Raw genomic sequence first — 23,843 nt, forward strand, 5'->3', positions numbered from 1 at the left:
TAAAACATTGTTACACAGCCAATAAGAGCAGTTTTTTCTGGACTGAAGAGTTAGTACAGGGGTTAAGACTTGCCTTCCATTTAGCTGATCTCTGTACCATTCTGGGATCATATATGTTATCTGGAGCAACTGAAGACCCCCCCCAATTCCATCAGAGATAGCCCAATACCATCTCCCCAACTTTTTAAAACATTATAGAATAGGTTTTCCTGACATTTTGCTATCTAATGTATTATCCCACTCTTATGATTTCCAATTAGGTGCTTGATCAGATGGATGAGTCAGTAGTTGAGGGCTTATGTGTCTACCTCAATGGACAGGTGCTGGAAACAATGGAATTCCAAGAGGAATATTGCTTTGACATTTTAATTTTTTAAAAAGGTAATCCAATGTGAACCTATGATTGATAATCTTACAGTGATTTAATTAATAAGTTTGGTAAGTTTAGAGTAATTTAAATTCGCCAAAATAAAACTTTTCTTAATGAGGAGCTTTCAAAAATAGGAAAAGTCTACAATTCAGCAGATAATAACCACCTCATTCTATGTAAACTCTTCTAGTCTCAACAAACAATGCCACTATCAACTTGGTTTTTCAAGCCAAAAAGCAGCATGTTGTTCTTTATTATTTTTCTTTTTCTTTCAACAAAAATATTTAAGTACTATGATTTATAATATTATGAGTGGTAGGTTTCATGCATACATTCCATCAACACATTCTTCACCAGAGTTGGTTTCTCTTTAACCTCTTTCCCAGTATTCCTAGAGTTCCCTCCAATACTATCTATCTATCTATCTATCTATCTATCTATCTATCTATCTATCTATCTATCTATCTATCTCTCTCTCTCTCTCTCATCCCTTTAAGAATACTTACTCTTAAAAAACTTAAAAAAAAAAAACTTAGTCTTGCAGATCAGTTCTCAGGTTTTGTTACTTCTGGACATTTGTTATTTCCTGACAGTGCATCTGTATATCCCACAAGTGAAAGAGATCATTCAGTATCTGTCCCTCTCTCTGCTTAACTTAACTCGATCTGAGTTCTCTAGATCCAGCCACATAGCCTCAAATTGCTTGATTTCTTCTTATTGCCAAGTAGTATTCTATTGTGTGTGAGTATATAGGTAGATAGGTAGAGGGGTGTGTGTGTGTGTGTGTGTGTGTGTGTGTGTGTGTGTGTGTGTGTGTGTTTCTTTATCTAGACATTTAGATTTGGAGATTCTCTCCAGATTTAACTTTTATTTTACATATCTTCTGAAAAGATGGAACTATTTTTTATTCTAACCTTTGTAAGGGGCATGCCCTGCTTTGTCGCCCCAAAGCCTAGGTTCTCTTCTTTTAATTCTTTTGAAATCTATGTCAGTGTATCTTGATTTAGAACAGAGGTTTCCAAACTTATTTGCCCTATGCCCCCTTTACAGAAAAAATTTACCCTGTACTCTCTTGTAAATTAGTCATCTTTAAACAAACAAACAAACAGCACATACCCCGAATTAAACCTGAGGTTCAATGTCCCGTCCCACAAGACTCAGTTATTCATGGGGGCGGAGGGGACCAAGTCTGAAAAAGAATGGGTGAGAAAAAGGAGAGAACGAGGCCAAGCAATCTTGTCAAAGCCTCAAGTTTATTCTGTTACAGCAATTCTTTTAAAAGCGGTTTTCAAATGGGAGGGGGAAAGCAGAGGAGTAAAAGGCAGACAGTCATACAGGAAATAGGGTACATCTTTTATCTTTACGAGCTAGTGCTCAGTACATTTTTGTGAAAATGCAAGGAATTTTTCTTAACTGTCACAACCGGTTCCTGATACAGATTGACAGATGTCAGCATACTTCCTGGGACACTTAACCAAAAGTGGTTGTTATTCCTTCTTAAAGCCCGGGGCTGGTTAAAGAACCGGATGCCATAAGTCACGTATTCAAGCCACATAAGATATGAAGAATGTTGGCAGTCATTTTGTGTGTCTGTCCTCTGACAGTTCAACAACAACCCTTTTGAATGGGTCTAGCCTCTCCTGCAGGTTGGTATCACGAATTTTTGAAACACTGCTAAATCATTTCTCATTCATTGTCTGGGAACACTGTGGACCTTTTAACTGTTGTGTTCCATATCTTTTAACTAGAAAAAAATTATATTCCTCACTAGGGTGCGAAGGGCACAGGGCGGAGGGTGGGCAGATCCTGGCTTCTGGTTCTCTACCGAATCCTTTCTTGATCTGGAGGCTAGCTCTAGCCGGCATGGAGTTTGGGGAGACCCCATGTTGAAGGCCTTCTCCCTAGCTTGGGGGTGTTGGGAGCCTTGATAGGCCCCCAGCCATCCCTCTTCTGCCCCTGGCCTCCAGGCCTTCCCTAGGTGCCTACCCAGGCGGCAGGAAATGGTGGGTCTTAACTTGGGGTGTGCTGAGAGTTGCTCGGTTGCACTAAGTTAGTCACTGGCAATTTCTTACCAGTCTACATGTTTAAAACCGTGCGGGGGCTAGTGCCCCCACGCACACAGTATATATTAATAGTATTCCCTATTCTTAAGTTATATTTTGTGTATGCAGATATCCATTTTGTATTCTGCCCTTTTGCACACCACTACAAAGCTCATTTTTACTCCTTAACTCTCTCACCCCCAACCATCAGTACCCCACATTTACTCTTTTTAATTTCAGTACTGCACAGTCCTAATACAGACCATAGTTGTGCATTGGATTTAACAATCCCCAACTATTTCAAAAGACATAAAATGAACACATATGTCTTTTGAATATTTTATGTGAATTTTCTTTGACAGCTATAACTCTTACTAAATATTCTCTTATACAGTGACGATTCTACCCACTTTTTATCTTTTCTTCTCTTTGTGTGCTGTTCAATAAGGAATTTTGGTGAAAGAGTCTCTCAGTTTAATGCTTATGATTGAACCATGTCATGGGGGTTTTTGTTCTTACAGCTCCCATATGCACCGATAATGCCACATGTTTGCATAGGCACATTAAAATGGGAAAATTTTATACATACAAATAAGTTCTTATCTAATAGAGATTGGAACACACAAATCTTGTAGTGTAATGGGACCTTGTACCCTGAACATTGATATAATGACCTGGCACAGGCCTCAGAAGAATGGGCATCCTCCATTCACCCCTGAACCAGGGAAGCTAACTATGAAACATCCAAGGTTTTTTACAACAACACCTGGAAGCAATCCTCTACCAGGGAATACCCTACTGCTGCTCTGATATCGACCTGCTCAAAAGAGACTTCCCTTAACACTAAGAAGACTTGACAGAACAACGACCTGCTTACAGGACAGGGCTCTCTGCATTGCCCTTTAATTGTGAGGTGAAACTAGAGGATGCTCTACACCATCCTGACTGCAATGTAGGATATGCTGATTCCAAGATCTTTAATACAGAAACATGATATAACAGAGATGGTGTGATAAATAAAAGTGTATTGCCACTACAGACAATGACTTGGATTGGACAAACTAGTTTTCCTGGAGCCTAGAGTTTGTCTTATGCCAGGAAACTTCAGGGGTAGAGTCTCCTTGTATTTAGGCCAAGGCTTTTTCTTTCCATGTCCCTCATATTTTGTTGGGCCTATGCAAACAATAATTGCCACTCTAACACCGTTTTTACTGTGTTCCTTTGACTCTAATCCTTAAGAAAAACAACCCACTAAAACTTTTGAGGTTAACTTACACTAATATGCATGTGCATAGAAATGTAAAAAAGTACTATGCCTTCAATATTTAAGGAGTTACATAAGTTTTATGGCTTTAGATTGCTTTGTATGCTGCTAAGAAATATTATATATTACAATCTGGGGACTTGGGGGACAAAGTAATTGTACATGGGTTCTGTTTTATTTTTTTCTAATGTTTTTTGGCTGAAAGTTCAAAGTTAAGATATCAGCAAGGGGACTTCTGAGAATTCTGTTTATTGGTGATTGTCCTTCCACTGTTACTTTACCTTGTCCTCTTTCTTCGCATCTTTGTTCTCATAATTAAAAATAAAAAATTAAAAAAATATATTCTTAATGACTTCTACTTTTCTCAGGCGGATGTTAGACTGTTATAACTGAACAACTTCTACTTATGCTCTTATAACTTTCTCCCACCAAGTTCACCTTCCAACCTATTGGTAGGTTGTTTATATTCATTTTGGGGCCATACCTGGCAGTATTTACAGGCTATTTCTATAACTGTGCTAGAAGTGGATCACCCATGGCTGTGATTCAAGACCATGCATTGCTGGATATCAAAACCCAGGCCTCCTAAATACAAAGCACGTCTCTCTCTGTCTCTCTCCCCACAGCAATCCCTAATGTATCTACTATATTTTTTTTATTTTAGTTATCACATTTTTTAAATTCAAGTAGGTAATCCCACCACAGAGTGATTAGATGGTCTTTTCTTTAGAGAAAAATTATTTTTTATTTTAATGGGATGACATGCATTCTGATGTAGGTTTTGGAGGAATGGAGAATGGTCTTGCTTCTTCTTGTTTTGCCCTCTGTACACTTGGATTATGATTCCTCTGCACTGCTAAACCATTTGTCTTCCATCTTTCTAGACAGACGATTTCTCTTGAGTTATATTAATAGTTCTGTTTCTTATTATCTTTGATTTCTCATTGTGGTGTTGAGCAGAAGTCAGAATATTTTACTCTTTTTTTTTTTTTTTACCAAATGCATTATACTGTACAACCTTAAGAATTTAACATATGGGCCAGAGCACTAGTGCAGTGATAGGGCATTTGCCTTGCAAGTGGCTGACCCAGGATGGACTGCTGTTTGATCCCCCAGCATCCCTTACAGTTCCCCAAGTTAGGATCGATTTCTGAGTGCATAGCCAGGAGTAACCCCGGAGCATCAAAAATCCAAAAAATAAATTAAAAAAAAAGATTAAAAAAAAGAGTTTAACATAAAGTTTTGGTGGTGGCCTTTATATAAATACTAAAGGACACTTGATCTTGAGTAGTAGATTTGACAGCACCACCAATGTAATGGTGCTTGGGGATCAACAAGGCTGCACCTAGTGGTGCTCCAGGGAGCTAAGCAGTGACAGAAATCCAAAACAAAAAAGACATATAAAAAGTCCCTTTGGGTTACCTCACTAGTCTGGAAGTTGACTTTTCTTGTTGGTTTAGCAACACATCTGGCAATTCTCTGGGATTACTTCTGGCTCAGAATCATTCTTGATGGTGCTTAAGGGAACAAATGGGGTTTCATTTATCAAACCTGGATTGGCCAAATGAAATGCCTTATCCACTGTTCTCGCTCTACCTCTCTCTAGCTTTTATAAATTGACTTTCTAAAGTGCATGCAATACTTATATCATGTGTATTTCTGTGACTGAATATTAGAAAACTTTTATTTGGACTATCTATGGATGGGCTTCAGCTTTCGTGTTTTATAAGTTTTACTCTATATATTATAAGTGTGGCAAATTGGGACAGATGTTCTTGACACACTGATTTAAACTACCTAGTTTTCCTGTGTCTTTGATAAATGATGCCAACTACATACAGCATGACTTTGGTCAAGTTCACAGCACTGAGTGCTCTAAGTGGCAAACTTAGAAGTGTCTTCCTTTAGTTATATTTTTCAGGCTAAATAGTCTTAGCTCTGACTGATCATTTGAACATATGGGAAAACTCTCTATGAGTTGACCATTTGGGGAGTTAAAACAATGGCTTAAGAAAGTGACTATGTGGGGCTGGAGAGATAGCATGGAGGTACTGTGTTTGCCTTGCATGCAGGATGGTGGTTCGAATCCCGGCATCCCATATAGTCTCCCGAGCCTGCCAGGAGTGATTTCTGAGCGTAGAGCTAGGAGTTACCCCTGAGTGCTGCAGGTTCTGACCCAAAAATAAAAACAAACCAAAAAATAACAAAACAAAAAAAAAAGTGACTGTAATAAGTAAAGGCAGATCTGATTTTTTTAAGATAGACATTCTTTGGACATTATGCTGTACTACAACTGACTGCTTTTACTAATTTTTTTTTCATTTTGTTTCGTCTCAGTAGAAAAGGTGACATGGGAGTATAATTACTGATGTTCTAATCACAATGCCTTTTTAGAAGATGTGTAAGGCATTTTTACTTATCCCTCATCTTCATTTATCTCTCATTCCATATAAACTAATTGTATAAAGAAATAGTCAGATCTAGGAAGTTTTCAAATCATCTGTAAGGGAGAATATATTTATTAGATGTCAGATATAAATATCAATTTATCAGAGCACCAGGCATGATACTGAATCCTGCTAACTCATATTATCTCATAAATACATGATCACATAATGAGGGATACTCACTTATAATTTTTATTCAATGGCATTTTTTCCAAAGATGTGTGACCACTGAAATCTAACCCCTTCTTCTACTCAATAGCTTACTGGCTTTTGGAGTACTCCACAAAGTTGACAAAACTTAGTGAGAAAGTGGAATGTGAGTCAAATCATAGACAACTTTGGGAGATATAATTGTCAGGAATGTGGCATGGTGGAGTCGAGTCTGTTAAGCAAATATAAAACAAGCAGAAGATTGTGGTGAGGCCACTGATTAACAAATCAGTTCTGGGGCCAGAGAGATAGCATGGAGGTAAGGCATTTGCCTTTCCTGCAGAAGGACGGTGCTTCGAATCCTGGCATCCCATATAGTCCCCCGTGCCTGCCACGGGTGATTTCTGAGCGTAGAGCCAGGAGTAACCCCTGAGCACTGCCAAGTGTGACCCAGAAACAAAAATACAAAAAAAATTTATTAAAAAAATCAGTTCTACAACAAAACCATCAGAAGAAATATTTGTTTTGTACTTTTCAGTATCAGGTTAAAATAAGTTTTAAAAAATAGGTAGGCAGAGAGATAACTGGGTGCTAAGGCAATTGGTATGCCTTATTTCATTCACTTACACTGTGTATTGAGTACTACTGGGGATCACTCCTGAGCACAGAGCCAATATTAGCTCCTGAGTATCATAGGTATGATCCGTGTACCCCCAATAGGTAAAATTACTTTTAATTATCTTTCTATCTTTAAAATATTCATTTAATATCTAATATATATTAAGGGTTAGTGGTAATACATATTACCTTATTTATTAAATTATATCTTCAAGGAGCCAGAGAAATAGCACAGCAGTAGGGCATTTGCTTTTCATGCAGCCAACCCAGGACTGATGGTGGTTCAATTCCTGAGCCTGCCAGGGGCAATTTCTGAGTAACCCTTGAGTGTTGCCAAGTGTGACCCCCCAAAAAATTATGTCTTCAAAATCTAGCATATATTTCACACACTTATGCATGCAGTTAAGTATTTTCACTCATAACACTTGATGTGTTCAGATTTTATAAAATGTATTATTGAAGAATCATATTCACTGACAGAATTATTCCAGACATAAGCCATAAAACAAATTATGTCTTAGTTTTAAGATATAAGTTAATTAGAAGAAACTCATGCTTTTCCTCAGTTATCGCAACACATGATGGGTGCTCAGTAGCCTCATGAGGTTGGAGGTACCATCTTGGCAGCATAGCTCTGAGGGGAGATGTGGCCCAAGAAGTCAGATTAGGTGGAGGCAAAGAAGTTTGTCTCATAATACACACTGACACATATATTTACAGGAATGTAAATATGTCTGATAAAGTTTTGTATCAATAAAAACATGGTAACCAATTAGAATCTGCCAACTTCAGTATTTGGAACATCAAGTTCAAATTCCTTTTAGGAAGGTTTCAATGGGCCAATCTTTTGGTCACAAAGGCCTCACACTATGCTGCCTTTAATAGAAAGCTTTTTTTTTTTTTGTAGAAATGTGTGGCAAAGAGGAACTTTCTATGTATTTAATATACCTTTTTTTAAACAACTTTGAGTATATACAGTAAACTGTAGACATGTAAAGACAATTTTTTTTATTTTTAATTTTTCTGTCTGAAAATTGATCACCACAAACAAGTTAATATATATTTCCATTTCTAATGGTAATCTCATTTTAGATGTCTTAGGGTATTTTTATAAAGTATGTGGAGGCCAGAATATAGTCTAGTTCTGCAAGTCATTCAGTATCTCTGCTTTTCATTCCTGATTGCAGTTCATGGATTTGTTTTCTTCCAAAGGGTACTTACATTTTCTTGATAACTGCAGAGTCCTAAAGGAATCAATGGGGTCTGGTTTGGTTCTATTAGTTACAATTTGGGTGACAAAGAACAGAGCTGATAAATCAGCCTTTGAATACTTATATTGACAAGTACTCCAGTTCTTTATCAGCTTTATCAGCTTGGATGTTGCTTACAGTCCCACATCTAGGCCACATCTTAGCATCTAGGCTAAGCTCTGAGAATCTTTCTAATACCTGAACTCAATGTTTGGTGACAGGAGAAAAAACTGAATAGTTAGGACATTGCTTTTTGATTATAGGTGAAATGCTCTTCAGTGTGGAGGCTTCGCGTCATTGTATGTGTTTCAGGTTCTGTGCAACATTCCTACTCACCATCTCTTCTTGATCAACAGAGGGTGTTCAGAGCTCTGCCGTATCCCAATGGTAGAATATAAACTCGACAGTGAAGGCACCCCCTGTGAGTACAAAACCCCTTTCCGGAGGAATACCACATGGCATCGGGTGCCCACCCCTGTCCTGCAGCCCTTGTCCAGGGCTTCCCCAGTGACTGGCACTCCTGACCGATTGCAATGCCAGCAGCTGCTCCAACAGGCCCAGGCCGCCATTCCTCGAAGCACCTCCTTCGACCGGAAGCTGCCCGACGGCACAAGGTAAAACTGGTACCTTTTTTCCAGAATGGTCTTTGTAAAATTGAGGGGCCAAACTTCAACTTGTAGGGATGTTTTATTGCCTTAGTCCTTTCTGGGTTAGCTTTTACTGAATACATGTATAGGCATTGTGGTAGGGCAGATCCCAAAGGTTGGTACCTGCACCTGGATCAGCAAAAATGCTGCAAAAACACACCCATAAATCCCAGAAGATAGGGCCTTTTCTTTCACCCTGTTCCTCTAGGTCATTTCACTATCTGGAATGATTTGAGAAAAAGTTGGAAAAAAACATCCTGCATGAACCTTTAGATAAGTGTAAACATTTTGATAATAAATACAACAGAAATGAGTGAACCTTTAGATAAGTGTAAACATTTTGATAATAAATACAACAGAAATGAATCAGTAAATCCTATCATCCTGACATATACACAACATTTTACAAGATGCCAAGATCATTGGCATTTCTTTGTAAACCATATCACTTGAGTTAATTTTTGAATGAGAGAATGCACTTGTTTAAAAGTTAAATTCTTTTAACAGCATTACAGATTGGTGAGAATTTTACCATGCATAATTTGATAAATAATCTTAAATTACCAGAAAAATAGATTAGTTTTCTTGTTCATGTTTTGTATTTAATACAGGCTCCCTTTGTTTTAGCTTTCACCTAACATATGGATCAAGGACCAACATATGGACCATTTAATTCCTCAGGCTTTAGCTGGCCAGGATTTAATAAGCACTGACACTAAATAGGCTGTTTTCAATATGGTTATATTGAACTTATTCCTATAAGCTTAGTAATAAGAAATATTACTGGAGCTTACTTAGGATTGAATTAATCAATACAAATAGCTTAGAACCATTTCAGCACATACTAAGCCTATTAATAAAAATTAATGATAATTAGATTTAAACACATGATTTTGTATGCATGAAGCCCTGTGTTTGATCTCTGGCACCACCACCACCATAATAATAATTATTATATAATTAATATTAACTTAATTATTATTATTAACTTAATAAAGTCATAATAATTTAATAATTAAAGAATTAAGTGTTCTTTATCTAGTTCATTCTTTCCAGATATACTGGATGGTGTTACTTTAATTTACCATTAAATTATCTTGTATTGAGTTTCCTACTCAAAAGTATGCTGAGTGTACGGGGCTGGAGCAGTAGCAAATAGCACAAAGGTAGGGCATTTGCTTTGCAAGTGGCTGCCCAGGATGGACCTGGATTAGATCCCTAGCATCCCATGTGTTCCCTCACAGCAGGAGCAATTTCTGAGCACAGAACCAGGAGTTACCCAAGTGTCACAGGGTGTGCCCCAAAAATCAAAAAAAAAGAAAAGAAAAAGAAAAGAAAAGAAATGTCTGTTGAATGTATAAACTTCCATGTTTCAAGAACTACACATAGGTATCCTAGATGAAAAAAAGCAGTGTCTAGAAGAAAGGTGTCTACAAAACCTCCCTCATTAAGACAGAATTTAAGTAAGCTATGTGACAAAAAATAGAGTTCCAGGAGCAAAAGGGAAACCTGGCAAGCACCCCTTTATCAAATGAGTTTTGATAAGTATTTTTTATATTTATATTTGAAATCAATAAGATTACATGCAATATTAGTATGAAATTTAATGGTTTTGACAAATTTACCATTTTGTCTCCACCTATATAGTAAATTAGAATCAAAGTGTCTTGCAATAAGTATTACATAACTAGTAATAGTATTTTCATAATTCTGTGTTCTTATGGTAGTTCTCCTAGATTTCTCTGGAATCACAGACTGTGTCTTAAAACTAAGATGAAGACTTTTCTACTGTATCTTTCTCCAAAACAAATCCCAAGCATAAATCCCTTTTACCTAACAGCCTCAGTAATACTTAGTTTATTTGTTCATTGTTAATTCTGTTGCTAACTCCACTGTATAATTCTTTCCTTTTTGCCATAACAAAAGTAAATTACTTTGTCAAATGAAATAGAGTAGGAGTATCGACACTCCTAGAGACCAAATTTTTTTGTGAGTGATTAATATACTTATCATTTCAGAAGTTCACCTAGCAATCAGTCATCCTCCAGTGACCCCGGCCCTGGTGGGAGTGGACCTTGGAGACCGCAAGTTGGATATGATGGGTAATGCGTCCTTTCACATTACCTCTGTCCCTTTAAGAGTTTTTTATGGAACATTCAGAGCATCTACTGAATACTTGCTATTTATAGGGTCATGGGAGGGGAAATAGGTGAAAGAATAGAAAAATACCAAGTAGTTTTTAATAAGTTATTTTTCCATGCTAGAAAATTCATTGTTTCTACATAGGTAGAAACATTTGACTACATTCTGGTTGTCTAATATTTTTCTTTAATAAAAACATGTTTTTAATAAGAAAACATAAAAATTTAGGATTTGGGGGACTCTACAGGCATCAACCCTTGGAAGTTCTTCTCTCACTTAAATTGTTGACCAGAAATAGATTCATAGCTTTTCCTAAAGGTAGTTTTTTTCTAAAAATATAGCCTGAAATCAAAGGTCAGAGCTAGCATTTGACCTATCTTCTGACTCTGAAAAAAATCACAGAAGTTTGCCTGGCACATTGGGCTGAGAGAAAGCATAGTTTGTTCTCTCTCCCCCCACTTTCTTTATCCCCCCTCTCTTTCGTGTGTTTGTGTCATCCAGGAGCTACTATTTTAGGGAAATTTGTGTTAACTCATATCATAGCCCAAAGAAGGCTTTGAAGGCAAAGACAAGGGAGGAACTGCTGCTGACTCTTAAGTGAAAGAGACAAGAACGGGTTCTGGCTGCAGTATTTTCATAGGGTTACTTTGAAGCTAAATCTTGCAGTTGTACTTTGAAGGACTGAAGAGCTCTGATTTAGATCAAGAATAACTGGTTAGACAGGGACAGGATTTTACCAGGAGGAAAGGAGCTCTCTATTACTGCTTTCACAGTATAGAGGGAATTGTCTCTCCCTGACTTCTTTTCTATTGATTTGGGCTGAGAAGTAGATATTTACAGTCAGTGTTGCATTTGCTCCTACTGAGAAAATAGATGGCATTCTTAAAATCTGTTTAATAAGTCATTTTTTCCTTCCACTGATTTCCATTTTAAAAGTAAAGGAGAGGAGATGGACAGATAGGCAGTGGGTCTTTGCCTTGTATATTGACCCACCTAGATTCAATCCCCAGGACCTTATATATAGTCCACAGAACTCTTCTAGGAGTGATCTCTGAAGACAGAACAGGAATAAGTTCTGAGTACTATGGAATATTGTCCAAAACCAATAAATTAATTAATGATTAAATAAAAAGTAAAGGAGACATTTTCCTTTTTTTTTCTTTTTTTTGGTTTTTGGGTCACACCCGGCAGTGCTCAGGGGTTACTCCTGGTTCTATGCTCATAAATCACTCCTGGCAGGCACGGGGGACCATATGGGATGCCAGGATTCAAACCACTGACCTTCTGCATGCAAGGCAAACGCTTTACCTCCATGCTATCTCTCTGGCCCCGAGACATTTTCTATCAATGTAAAAAATCACTTCTGGGGCTCAGAAGATGGAATAGCTCTAGTGGAAGATCATATGCCTCACATAAGTGAAGCCCTGTATCTGAGCTTCCACCACCATCATGGCTATGATCCTAGTGGCCCCTGAATATCAAACCCTCAGGACCACACATTTGTTCAGATATTACCTAGAGGGACCCTAGATTCCTCAATACTACTGTATTTTGCCCCTATAAAAATGGTAAGTTATTTCCAAATTTTTCTGAAAACCAGGAAGAATCTGTAACTGGGCTTCTTCTATAAGATGACATTTTATGGTTTTGTGAATATGTGTTCTGGATATATATCTTAAGATATGTTTTGGGTTTTCATAAAACAAAGTACCACATTTAATCTTTTTTTTCTTAAAATTTTACTGAGAATTATTGGTACTATATATTCTAACCACAAGAAAATAATATTGAAATCAATAGGTTCCTTTATAGTTTATGAGGAACAACTTCACTGACCCTGCACACTGTACAATTCTTGAACCTTCTAGAGTTTTTGTTTGTTTCCTTAATCTATTATATAAACTGCTTCTTTCTATTGACCCTAAAGAGACCCTATTTTGAAGACCCTATGTTGACACTTTCTGAAGTGTTCCAACCTTCTCTGGCACCATTGGTCACATTTTGTGACCAACATTGCCTTTGTATTTGCCAGAAGACATCTTCTAATTAGGCTACCCTGTTTCTTCTCTCGTCTATTTAGGCACCATTTAGATACACAGTGTGGGATGGCAATCAAGGATAGCACTCAGTTCTGTGTCTTTCCAGGTGTCAGTCTCCCCTGTTGCTTGACCACCAGGGCTCAGGCCCTTTGGAATGTGAAGGATCCAGAGAACAGGAAGAATCCATAGAGGGAAGCAGGCACTCAGGTAATAAGGAGCTCCAAAGGCAAAATTGACACTCCATCCTCCATCCACCCCCCTGCATTACTTTCTTCCTGCTCCCTCTCTTCTCCCATCACTCCTGTAGTCACACATTCATTCATAGCTGAAGTTTTTGGTTGGGAGTCTCTCAATGTCATAAGAGATTGATTATGAATAGTTGAGATTGTACTGTCTGAACTGTCTAGAACTGACAGTGTTCTTTATTTTTGCCCCTTTTCACCTCCTATGTTTTATTGCTCTTTTATTAATATTCAAAAATAGATATTTAATTCTTCTCTCTTCATGTATTAGAAACCAAATGGCATGGTCCACCTTCTAAAGTTCTGAGTTCCTACAAAGAAAGAGTTCTTCAAAAAGATGGAAGTTGCAAGGATTCCCCCAATAAGCTTTCACATGTAAGTCCTTGTTTATAAATGCATTGCTCAAGTAGGCAATCAGGTGCATCTCAGTTATAAAACTTTCTAATATTAATGCAGGAGATTCTCAGTGACATGTCATTTTCCTCAATGGTCTTTTAGAGATGAATGGAAAATAAAGAAAAAAATGTAAATTTAGAGGGCTTTCTTAACCCCCTCTCCTTGATCTTGAAAAATCATCAGAGGTTCCAAATTCTGGAAAAGCCAAGATTATATCCTTCAACTTTTAATCCTTGGTATCCTGTTTAATAACTACTAAATCAGTGCTCATTCTTAATCTTTTAACTACTTATCCATCTGTGGGTATAATACAGAAACAGAACACTGTGAAGTGGTCTACGTGGTCAGAGATACTCTGCCTGTGGCTAACCACTTAGTGAAGCTATATATGATTCATCATAATGACAAGAGCATCTAACCAAAGTGTTTGAAATGCGTGAACAGTGCTCAACCTTCTTGATAGTTGGATGCAGAGTAGTATTTAATTCTTGCAAAAGCCCTAGAGGCTGAATTTAGAGCTGACTGTAATTCAAAGTGAAATAAAACATTTACTTAAATAGGAAAATATGAATTATTAATTGTCACACAAAAATTAGGTAAGTATGTTAAAGTAGTTTTGATTTGGAAATATACAAGTTAGAATTTTTCTTTTTACCTAACTTGTACCAAACCTTTGATGAGCTTTACAGATGACTATTAGCAAACACAGGAGATATATCTTCCCTTAGCAGTGTCAAGACCTTGTCTTACTGTATGCACTTAATTTCACCTTTCAAATATCTAACAAGGTTTAAAACACAGAGATTCTGAGGCTGAAAGTAGACTTAGACATATGTGTATGATAAAAAGGTCAAGGGGATTTGCTTAAGGATATGATAGGATGAAATGGAAAGGAAAAGGCCAAACCACTTAAAAATGATTAGGGACTGACTTGTTCTTGTGATGATTTAGGTCTTGTTAGTTTACCAAAGCAGTGAAGAGTAGTCATGTCCCCATAAGGATATCAATGAGATGGGAACATTTACTCTCTCCATGTGGCCTTTTGTCTTCCAGGGACCCCAAAGCTCTGACTCTATATTAAACTTGTTTAATCAAAGCAGAGTCCTATTTCATTAGCCCTGGAGGTATTCTCTGACTGCATTTTCACAGAGAATATGCTTCTGCATATGTTAACTCTTTGGATCTACATATTAATCATAGAAGCTCACATTTATAAGCAGAGAGGGGCCTAGTTGCTGGCCAAAATCTCACCACTGAGACTCAAATCTGGATCTTTTCCCCCAACCAGTTCTAGCACTGCCGTTTGTCATTGAAATGTTTTCCTGATAAAAGACTGCTTTTCCTCTTTCTAATTCCCATTGCTGTCTCAGCTTACAAAAGCTCTGTTGTTAGTGATACCCTAATAATACTTCTGTGCTTCAAGAACAAATAACTGAACAAAGACTTAATCCATTTAACAGAAGATGAATTATTTAGGGATTTATGACTACAATTTAGTGACTTTTGCATAAAACAAAAACGATTAAATTCTATCATTGCCTTGCAATGTAAATTGAATAGGGTTCAGATGAGGTCATGGGTTTTGTAGCTTTGTGATCTGAGTTATAAAGTCATCTGCACACAGAGGAAAAGCACAGAGTCCATTTCTTTTTTAATTATTTTTTATTAAGTTTTTTTATTGTCCATCTCTCTTTCTTCTAAAGATTGGAGACAAAAGTTGTTCTAGTCACTCAAGCAGCAATACACTTTCCAGCAATACCTCCAGCAACAGTGATGATAAACACTTTGGATCTGGAGACCTAATGGATCCTGAACTGCTGGGCCTGACTTATATAAAAGGAGCCTCCACAGACAGTGGTATTGACACAACTCCATGCATGCCCACCACAGTTCTGGGCCCTGTCCATCTGACTGGGAGCCGGTCCATGATCCATAGTCGAGCTGAACAATGGGCTGATACTGCTGACATTTCAGGACCTGATGATGAACAGACAAAAATGTACACAGTGCATAGCTACACACCCACCCTTTTGGCCAGTAACACTGGAGATGGCAGCATGGGCGACCTCAGTGAAATCTCTTCTCATTCCAGGTAGGTGTCACCCAGCCTCAATAGCATTTGAGAATGCTGGGGGGCCATCACTATTACTGGGGTGAGGGAAGCATTAAAGTAAGAACAGAAAGTATGGGATTGTTACCTGTTTGCCAATTTGTCTCATTTTAAATGAAGTGCTGGTTTTTAAGTCTACTGTCAAAGTTTTCACATTAGTATGTTCACTTCTTTGTGATTGTTATTTTCTATTTTTTTTTAAATTTGAGATAAAATTCAAGCGTCTAATTGTTCTGTCATGTCAGTTCTAACTCATTCCCAGTTTAATCAGTTGCCCCTAAATCTTGAAGCGAAGATGTGGCAAGCAAGGTTATATTCACCCTAGAGTGAACCATAATTTGGGATAGCCTCTGCATCATCTCTCGCTAGCTCCTCTGTTTCTGCAGCCTCGTTTCAGGAAGTTGGAAGCCTGAAATCTTATGTATAGTAATGAAAGTGTGTTTGGATAGAAAATTCAATTTTTGACTAATGATTACTTAATGCAAAGGAATTATTTCTAAGTATCAATTTTTTTAAAAAACATTGTTATTACAGAGGTTTGTATAATTGTAGTTTATACATACAACGTTTCAGGACCATTCCCACCACTAGTGTCAACCTCCCTTCACCAATGTTCCCAGAGTCCCTCCCATGCCACCACTACCCATCCCAGCTACCAGCATAACAGGCCCTTTATAAATTTTAGTTGTTCAAGTTTGGTTTTCATTGTTTTTTATTCTGGCTTGGATATTTAGTCCTGCACAAGGTCCCTTGGGTCCTATTCCCAATCCACTCATATTTGTATTTCTACTTCTCATTAAATTTCTTTCCTTCTCCTCACTATACTAGACTAGACTAGAGTGTTATTATCAAGCCCCATTTAAACAATTACATTTCTTTGTGCAGTTATCCTAAATACAACATATAAGTAACCTAATCCTGTATTTATGTTTCTTCTTCTTCTTCTTCATCTTCTTCATTTTATATATCTTCCAGTTTCATCCATGTTGTAGCAAATTGAATTATTGTGTAATTTCTTACACTTATATAGTATTCCAATATGCACATGTACCACATTTTCATGATCTGTTGTTGGAATCTAGGTTGGCTTACAAGTCTTAGTAATTGTACTGAGGTTTTTGATGAATATTGGTGTGCATACATCATTCTGAATGATGTTTTTCTGTCCTGGGGGTAGATACCCAAGAGTAAATTACAGGGTCATATGGTAATTTGATACAGAGTTGACTAAGAACCCTCAGAGGGATTGGACCAGACAACATTGCCACCAGCAGTGAATGAGAGTTCCTCTTTCACCACATCCCCACCAACACAGATTGTGCCATCCTCACTGGTGTAAGATGTTATCTTATTATTGTCTTGATTTGGAGTTCCTTATAAGTGATGATGAACATTTTTTTCGATGTGCCTCTTGGCCATATATTGTTCAGAAGCTGTTTTTTAAAATAATAAACAAGATACACAGATAATTGGCTAGACTCACAAGGAATAAAAGGGAAAGTACTCAAATCATATCAGAAAGGGGAGAAATTACAACAATATCTGATGTATTGAGTGAAAATATTTTCTCCCACTCAGTTAGCTGTTAATTTTAGCCTATGGTTTTCTGGGGATTTTTTTTTTTTTTTTTTTTTGGTTTTTGGGCCACACCCGTTTAGTGCTCAGGAGTTACTCCTGGCTATACGCTCAGAAGTCGCTCCTGGCTTGGGGGGACCATATGGGACGCCGGGGGATCGAACCGCGGTCAATCCTACGCTAGCGCTTGCAAGGCAGACACCTTACCTCTAGCGCCACCTTCCCGGCCCCGGATTTTTTTTTTACCATACAAAACCTTTTGAGTTTGATGTAGTCCTACTTATCAGATTTAATTCTATAGCCCTTTCCATTGGCATCTAACATTGAAGATTTCTTTAAGGTCTAAGTCTTGGAGTGTTTTGCCTACGTATTCCTCAGTATACTTTATGGTTTCAGATCTGATCTCAAGGTCTTTGATCCACTTTGAATTTACTTTCATATATGATGTGAGATATTGATTGATCTTTAATTTTGTTATCTAATTGTCCCAATCCCATTTGTTGAAGAGGCTATCTTTATTCCATTTCACATTCTCAGCACCTTTGTCAAAGATTAATTGACCATGCACTTGGGAATTCGTCACTGAATATTCTGTTCTGATCCATGAGTCTGAGAGTCTGTCTGTATTGCATTATCTTGTTGTTCTGATGACTGTGGTTTTCTAGAACAGCTTCAAGTTAGGTAATGTGATGCCTTCCAGTATCTTAATTTTTAGTTATGGTGTGGACTGTCCTGGTTCTTTCATTGTTTCACAGAAAACTTATAATTGCCTAGTCTAAGTCCTTGAAGAATGTTATCTGAATTTCAATAGAGATTGCATTGAATCTATATAATAGTTTAAATAAGTTCAATTTGATAATACTGATTTTTTGATACATGATGATAGAATGTTTATCCATTTCCTTAGATGCATTTTTAAGTGTTTTTGAAGTTTTCCTGACACCGATCTCTCACCTCTTTGGTTAAGTTGATTTCTAGGTTTTTTTTAATGCTAATTTAAAGGGGATAAACTATTTGATCTCATTCTCTTCTGAGTCATTATTTGTATAAATAAGTGAAACCTATTTTTGCATATTGACTTTGTAGTGAGACACTTTGCTGTACTGGTTTATTGTTTCTAGGAGCTTTTTTGTGAACTCTTTAAGATCTTCAATGTATATCATCATATCATCTGCAAATAGAGATAGTTTAACTTTGTCTTCTCCAATTTAGATTTCTTTGATTTCTTTCTCTTGTCTGGTTCCTATTGCTAGGAATTATAACACTATGTTGATAAGAGTGGAGATATTGGACATTCTTGCCTCGTACCTGACCTCAGTGGGAATATTTTCACTTGTTTATCATTAAGAGTAATATAGAAACAGAAACTATCTCAAATAGGTTTTACAAAGCTAACATCACCCTGATAACAAAAGCTGAGAGATGACACAAAAAAGAGAACCATAGATCAATGTCCTGATGAACAGATGTAAAGATCCTCAACAAAGTCATATCATATAGGATCCAATGATACACGGGGCCAGAGAGATAGCACAGCAGTATGGTGTTTGTCTTGCATGCAGCTGATCTAGGAGTGATGGTGGTTCAAATTCTAGCATCCCATATGGTTCCCTGTGCCTGCTAGGAGTGATTCCTGAGCAGAGAGACAGGAGTAACCTCTGAGTGCCACTGGGGTGTAACCCAAAAACAAAACAAAAAAATAGAAGCTGATACACCATGACAAAGTAGATTTCATTCCAGAGATGCAAGAAAGGTCCATATCAACAAAAATAAAAAATAAAAGCCAAATAATCATATCAATAAATGCAGAGAAAACATTTGGTAAGGTATAATACCCACTCATGATTTAAAAAGAAACTATCATTGGGAATGAAAAGAACTTTTCTCAGTATAGTCATGGCCAATTACCACAAGTGCATGGCAAATATTATACTCAATGAAGATAAATTGAATGCCTTTTCTCTAAAATCTGGCACTGGCACAAGTCAAGACTATTCTCTTTCATCACTCCCATTCACATAGTACTAGAATTTCTTGCCATAGCAATTAGGCAAGCAAAAGATATCAAGGGCATCCAGAAAGCAAAAAAAGAAGTCAAGCTCTCACTGTTTGCAGGTGACATGATACTATATTTAGAAAACCCTAAAGACTACCAAAAATTATCTAGAAATAATAGATTTATATAGCAAAGTGGTAGGCTACAAAATTAACATGCAAAAATCAACGAACTTTTAATACACAAATAATGATAGAGAAGGAATAGACATTTAAAAAAATATCCCATTCACAATAGTACCACAGAAACTCACACACCTTGGAGTCAATTTAACTAAAGCAGTAAAGGACCTATTCAAAAAAAAAAACTACTAAACACTGCTTTAAGAAATAAAAAATAGACAGAAGAAAATAGAGATATGTAACCTGGGATAATTAACATCATTAAAATGGCAATACTCCACAAAGCATTGTACACATTGAATGCTATCCCTCTCAAGATATCCATGACATTCGTTAAAGAAGTGGACCAAACACTCCTGAAATTTATTTGGAACCACAAATGCCCATGAGTAGCTAAGCCACCCTGAGGAAAAAGATGGGAGACATCATTTTCCCCAATTATAAATGAACCACAAAGAAATAATTATTAAAATGACATAATATTAGAATAAAGACAGACCCTCAGATCAATGGACTAGACTTGAATATTCAGAGAATACTCATACATAGACATACAATTAATCTTTGATAAATGAGCAAGAAACACAGAATCGAGTAAGAAAAGCCTCTTTAACAAATAGTGTTGAGACTTCTGGTCAGCCATATACAAAAAAGTGAACTCAGGCCTCAATATAACACCATGCACAAATCCAAATTGATTAAAAACCTTGATATTACATTTAAACCTATAAGGCATATAGAAGAAAATTTAGGCAAAACATTGCATGACACTGAAATTAAAAGCATCTTCAAGGAGGAAACACCACTGTCCAAACATGTGGAAACAGAGATAAATAAATGGAATTACATTAAACCGAGAAGTTTCCTCACCTGAAAATAAAGTGACTAGGATAAAAGGCCACCCACAGAATGGGATAAGTTATTCATCCATTACCCATCTCATAAAGGGGTAATATCTAAGATATAAATGTACTGACAAAACTTAACAGGAAAAAAAATCTAACCCCATCCAAATATGGGGAGAAGAAATAAAAAGACAATTCCTCAAAGAAGAAATATGGAAGGCCAAAAGGCACATGAAAAAATGTTCCACATCACTGAAAATCATCAAGGCAATGCAAACAAAACAACAATGTGGTATCATCTCATGCCACAGAGACTGGCACACATCACAAAGAACAAGAACAACCAGTGCTGGCATGGATGTAGGGAGAAAGGAACTCTGATTCACTGCTGGTGTGAAAACCATCTAGTCCAACCTTTCTGGAAAACAATATGAATATTTCTCAAAAACTGTAAATTGAGCTCCCATGTGATCCAGCAATACCACTCAGGAATATACCCTAGGAGCACAGAAACACAATACAAAAATGCCCTCTGCATACCTATGTTTATTGCAGCTCTATTTACAGTAGCCAGAATCTGGAAACAACCCAGGTGCCCGCCAATAGATGAGTGGCTAAAGAAACTGTGGAACATGTACACAGTGGAATACTATGCAGCTATTAGGAAAAATTAAATCTTGAAAATTTTCAGTACATAGAGAAACATGGAGATTTCTGTGCTGAATGAAATGTCAGAGGGATAGAATAGATACAATAGTCTCACTCTTTTGTGGGATTTAAGAAAAATAAAAGACAGTATAGTAATAATACCCAGAGACAATAGAAATGTGAACCAGAAGGATCAGCACGTAATATGAAGCTTACCACAAAGAGTGTTGGACACAGTTAGATAAGTAAGTACTACTTGGGCCCTGTTGTTATGTCTCCCCTTTAATTTCTGATCAGATTTATTCACTTTCTCTTTTTATCCTAGTGTGTCTTGCTAATGGTTTGTCTATCTTGTTTATTATGTTTAAAAAAGCAGCTTCTAATTTAATTTTTATTATTTCTTTTTCTACTTTGGATTTGTTTGGATTCCTCTGTTATTGGTTTTCCAAATACTTAAAGTGTGCCTTTAGATTGTTCATTTTATCTTTTTTTTTTTCCTTATGTAGGCCTGTATTGCTATGATTATCCCCTAATGCTTTTGTTGTGTCCAATAATTTTTGGTAACTTGTTTCTTCATTATCATTAGTTTCAAAGAATTTCTTTATTTCTTCCATGTTTTTCTCTTTGATTCAGCTATTATTGAGTAGCATGTTATTCACTCTCCAGGTATTAGACTTTCTCCACATCTCCTCTTTATGATCAATTTGTATCTCTATCTCTGTGGCATTGTAGTCTTTTAGGATGCTTGGTATTCTTATGTTTGTGATTTTTTTTATAAGTTATGTTCTAGAATGTGCAATGCAGATGGTGTAGGGAGTGTCAGGCATAGAGATTTGGCTCCAGAAGTCAGTGCCTCCCCTAAGATGATGGACCTAGAATGAGAAGGCAGAGGGATGTCAGGACAGCAGCTTCTCCAGCCGAGAGCCTTGAAAAAATATTGACATTTGCAAATATTGACATTTTAATACATAGTATAGTTTTTTTTCCTCATTTAACTTATATCTTTACAATGGTTTTTAAAGTTCATAACTTTGGGAGTGGTTCCTGCTTTAAACACTGAAGCCAAAGAGATTTGCCTGGGTTTGACTATGGACAGAATTTAACAAACTGCACTCCCAACCCCCACCATCATATATCATCTGAATGAAAGTAAGAGACAAAAATCTGTTCAACAAACAAGATCTCCAATTCCAGAGATCTGACTGAGACAACCGCAAGTGAACAAGTCTTCTAGAAACATAACGAAAGACTGTGTCCCAGGTTCCATCCTAAGAGCAACATAATGACCAAGAACACCAACTACAGAAGATGAATTAAAACAACACTGGAGAAGCAGAACTGCTAGAACCACAAAGAAAGCCTTCATCATTAGCTCCATTCCTTGAGCTGCACAGTCACCAAGATCTCTAGATACAGAGGACTGATTTTACCATCCATGACTAAGCAGAAGTCTTCCATAAACCACAAAAGCACCGATGGGAGAGTAAATGATCATGCAAGGAGTCTAGAGTTAATCCCATGACAGTATACTTCAGGGATGGAGAAATCCTGTCTCTCCTAAGCCAAGGGAATTCCCTCTATAATATCCCCAATAGTTACTGTGCCTATGCAGGGGGAAAAAGATTTAAAAAAAAAAAAAGGAAAAAAAAGCACAAAATAATTATTTTTCCACATATATATATATATATAGATTGTTTTTTGATGTCCTTATTTTGGTGTAATATTGAAGTTGATGTCTCCTTTTTTATTTTATATTATTTTATGTTATCTTCCTCTTTCTTTTTGCATGATTTGAATTCAGAACCGAGACTATTGTGTGGTGCTTCTCTTTATTGCTGTAGGGCTCACTGGATATTTAATTTGACATTTATTTTTTGTATTGTTATGTTGTTTCAATTACCTTTTTCAAGTCCTCTCTCAAACTGAGGCTGATAGCCACTAGAAGGACTCTGCCCATTTTCAGCATATTTTTATTATTTTTTTTTTGCTTAATCTTTACCCCATTCTATTGCTTTTCTTTCCCTCAAACAAAACCACATAACTCGATTTATCTAGCTTAGCCTCTCAAATAGAGGGAGAAACAAGGGAGGGCACCAGGACCAAACAGATGTATGATCACTGATAGTAAGCTAGACAAAGAGGGAACCACCTACTCTAGTAACCCGGGGGGTGATGGTGGGGGATATAGGTTGCAGAAAGGGAACGGGGGAAGGGGGAAGACAAATTTGGTGGTGGGTATTCCCCTGATTCAATGTTAATATGTACCTAAAATACTAATGTGAAAGATATGTAAACCACTATGATCAAAATAAAAATTAAAAAAAAAGTTAAAAAAAGAAAGTAAGAGACATAATATTTCAAAATCATTATTTAAAAACAATTTTTAATCTTGAGTTTTCAAGATCAAAATATTAACGTTTTCTATGGAAAATAAGATATTCAAGATTTCTTAATTTAGCTAAGGTTTATGACTTGAATTTTTCCCAGAATTCTCCTAATTGTTAAAGGACTAGGTCACATAACTCCCTGGCTATTTCTTACTTTCACCATCTCACCCTCCCTCCTTACAAAAATCTTCTTTTAGAGTGGTGCTTCAGAGTCTCAGTTTGTAGCCTTGAGGGACAGACTCATATTAAATCCATAGACAGAAGCAAGAGTATTTTTAAGCACTTTTGCAAAACAGATGTGAAAATCACTTTACTTTCAATCAATTTTGAAGGCATTATATCTGTTGCATCACTGATATTTTTAATATATTTATGTATATATCTGAAAAATATAAACTTCAAAGTACTGACAGTGATTTACATAAAATATGTGTCCATGCATATGTGCTGCTGTGTTATACATGGCTTTTTGGGCCACTAACATCTTCTATTG

The 23,843-nt window shown here is 36.7% G+C and overlaps 1 protein-coding gene across 3 annotated transcripts in view; it reads left to right on the plus strand.

The window, feature by feature from the left end:
• SIPA1L2 (signal induced proliferation associated 1 like 2) overlaps positions 1-23,843 on the plus strand; it is a 290,291-nt gene that overhangs the window by 221,259 nt on the left and 45,189 nt on the right. For all 3 annotated transcript variants that reach the window (XM_049788914.1, XM_049788915.1, XM_049788916.1), the window contains exons 11-15: positions 8,498-8,755; positions 10,807-10,890; positions 13,076-13,176; positions 13,483-13,586; positions 15,311-15,699. In XM_049788914.1, the coding sequence (XP_049644871.1) occupies positions 8,498-8,755; positions 10,807-10,890; positions 13,076-13,176; positions 13,483-13,586; positions 15,311-15,699 (936 nt within the window). The remainder of the gene's footprint in view (positions 1-8,497; positions 8,756-10,806; positions 10,891-13,075; positions 13,177-13,482; positions 13,587-15,310; positions 15,700-23,843) is intronic.

This window comes from Suncus etruscus, chromosome 15, assembly GCF_024139225.1.
Source record: "Suncus etruscus isolate mSunEtr1 chromosome 15, mSunEtr1.pri.cur, whole genome shotgun sequence".
NCBI classification, from domain to species: Eukaryota; Metazoa; Chordata; class Mammalia; order Eulipotyphla; family Soricidae; genus Suncus; species Suncus etruscus.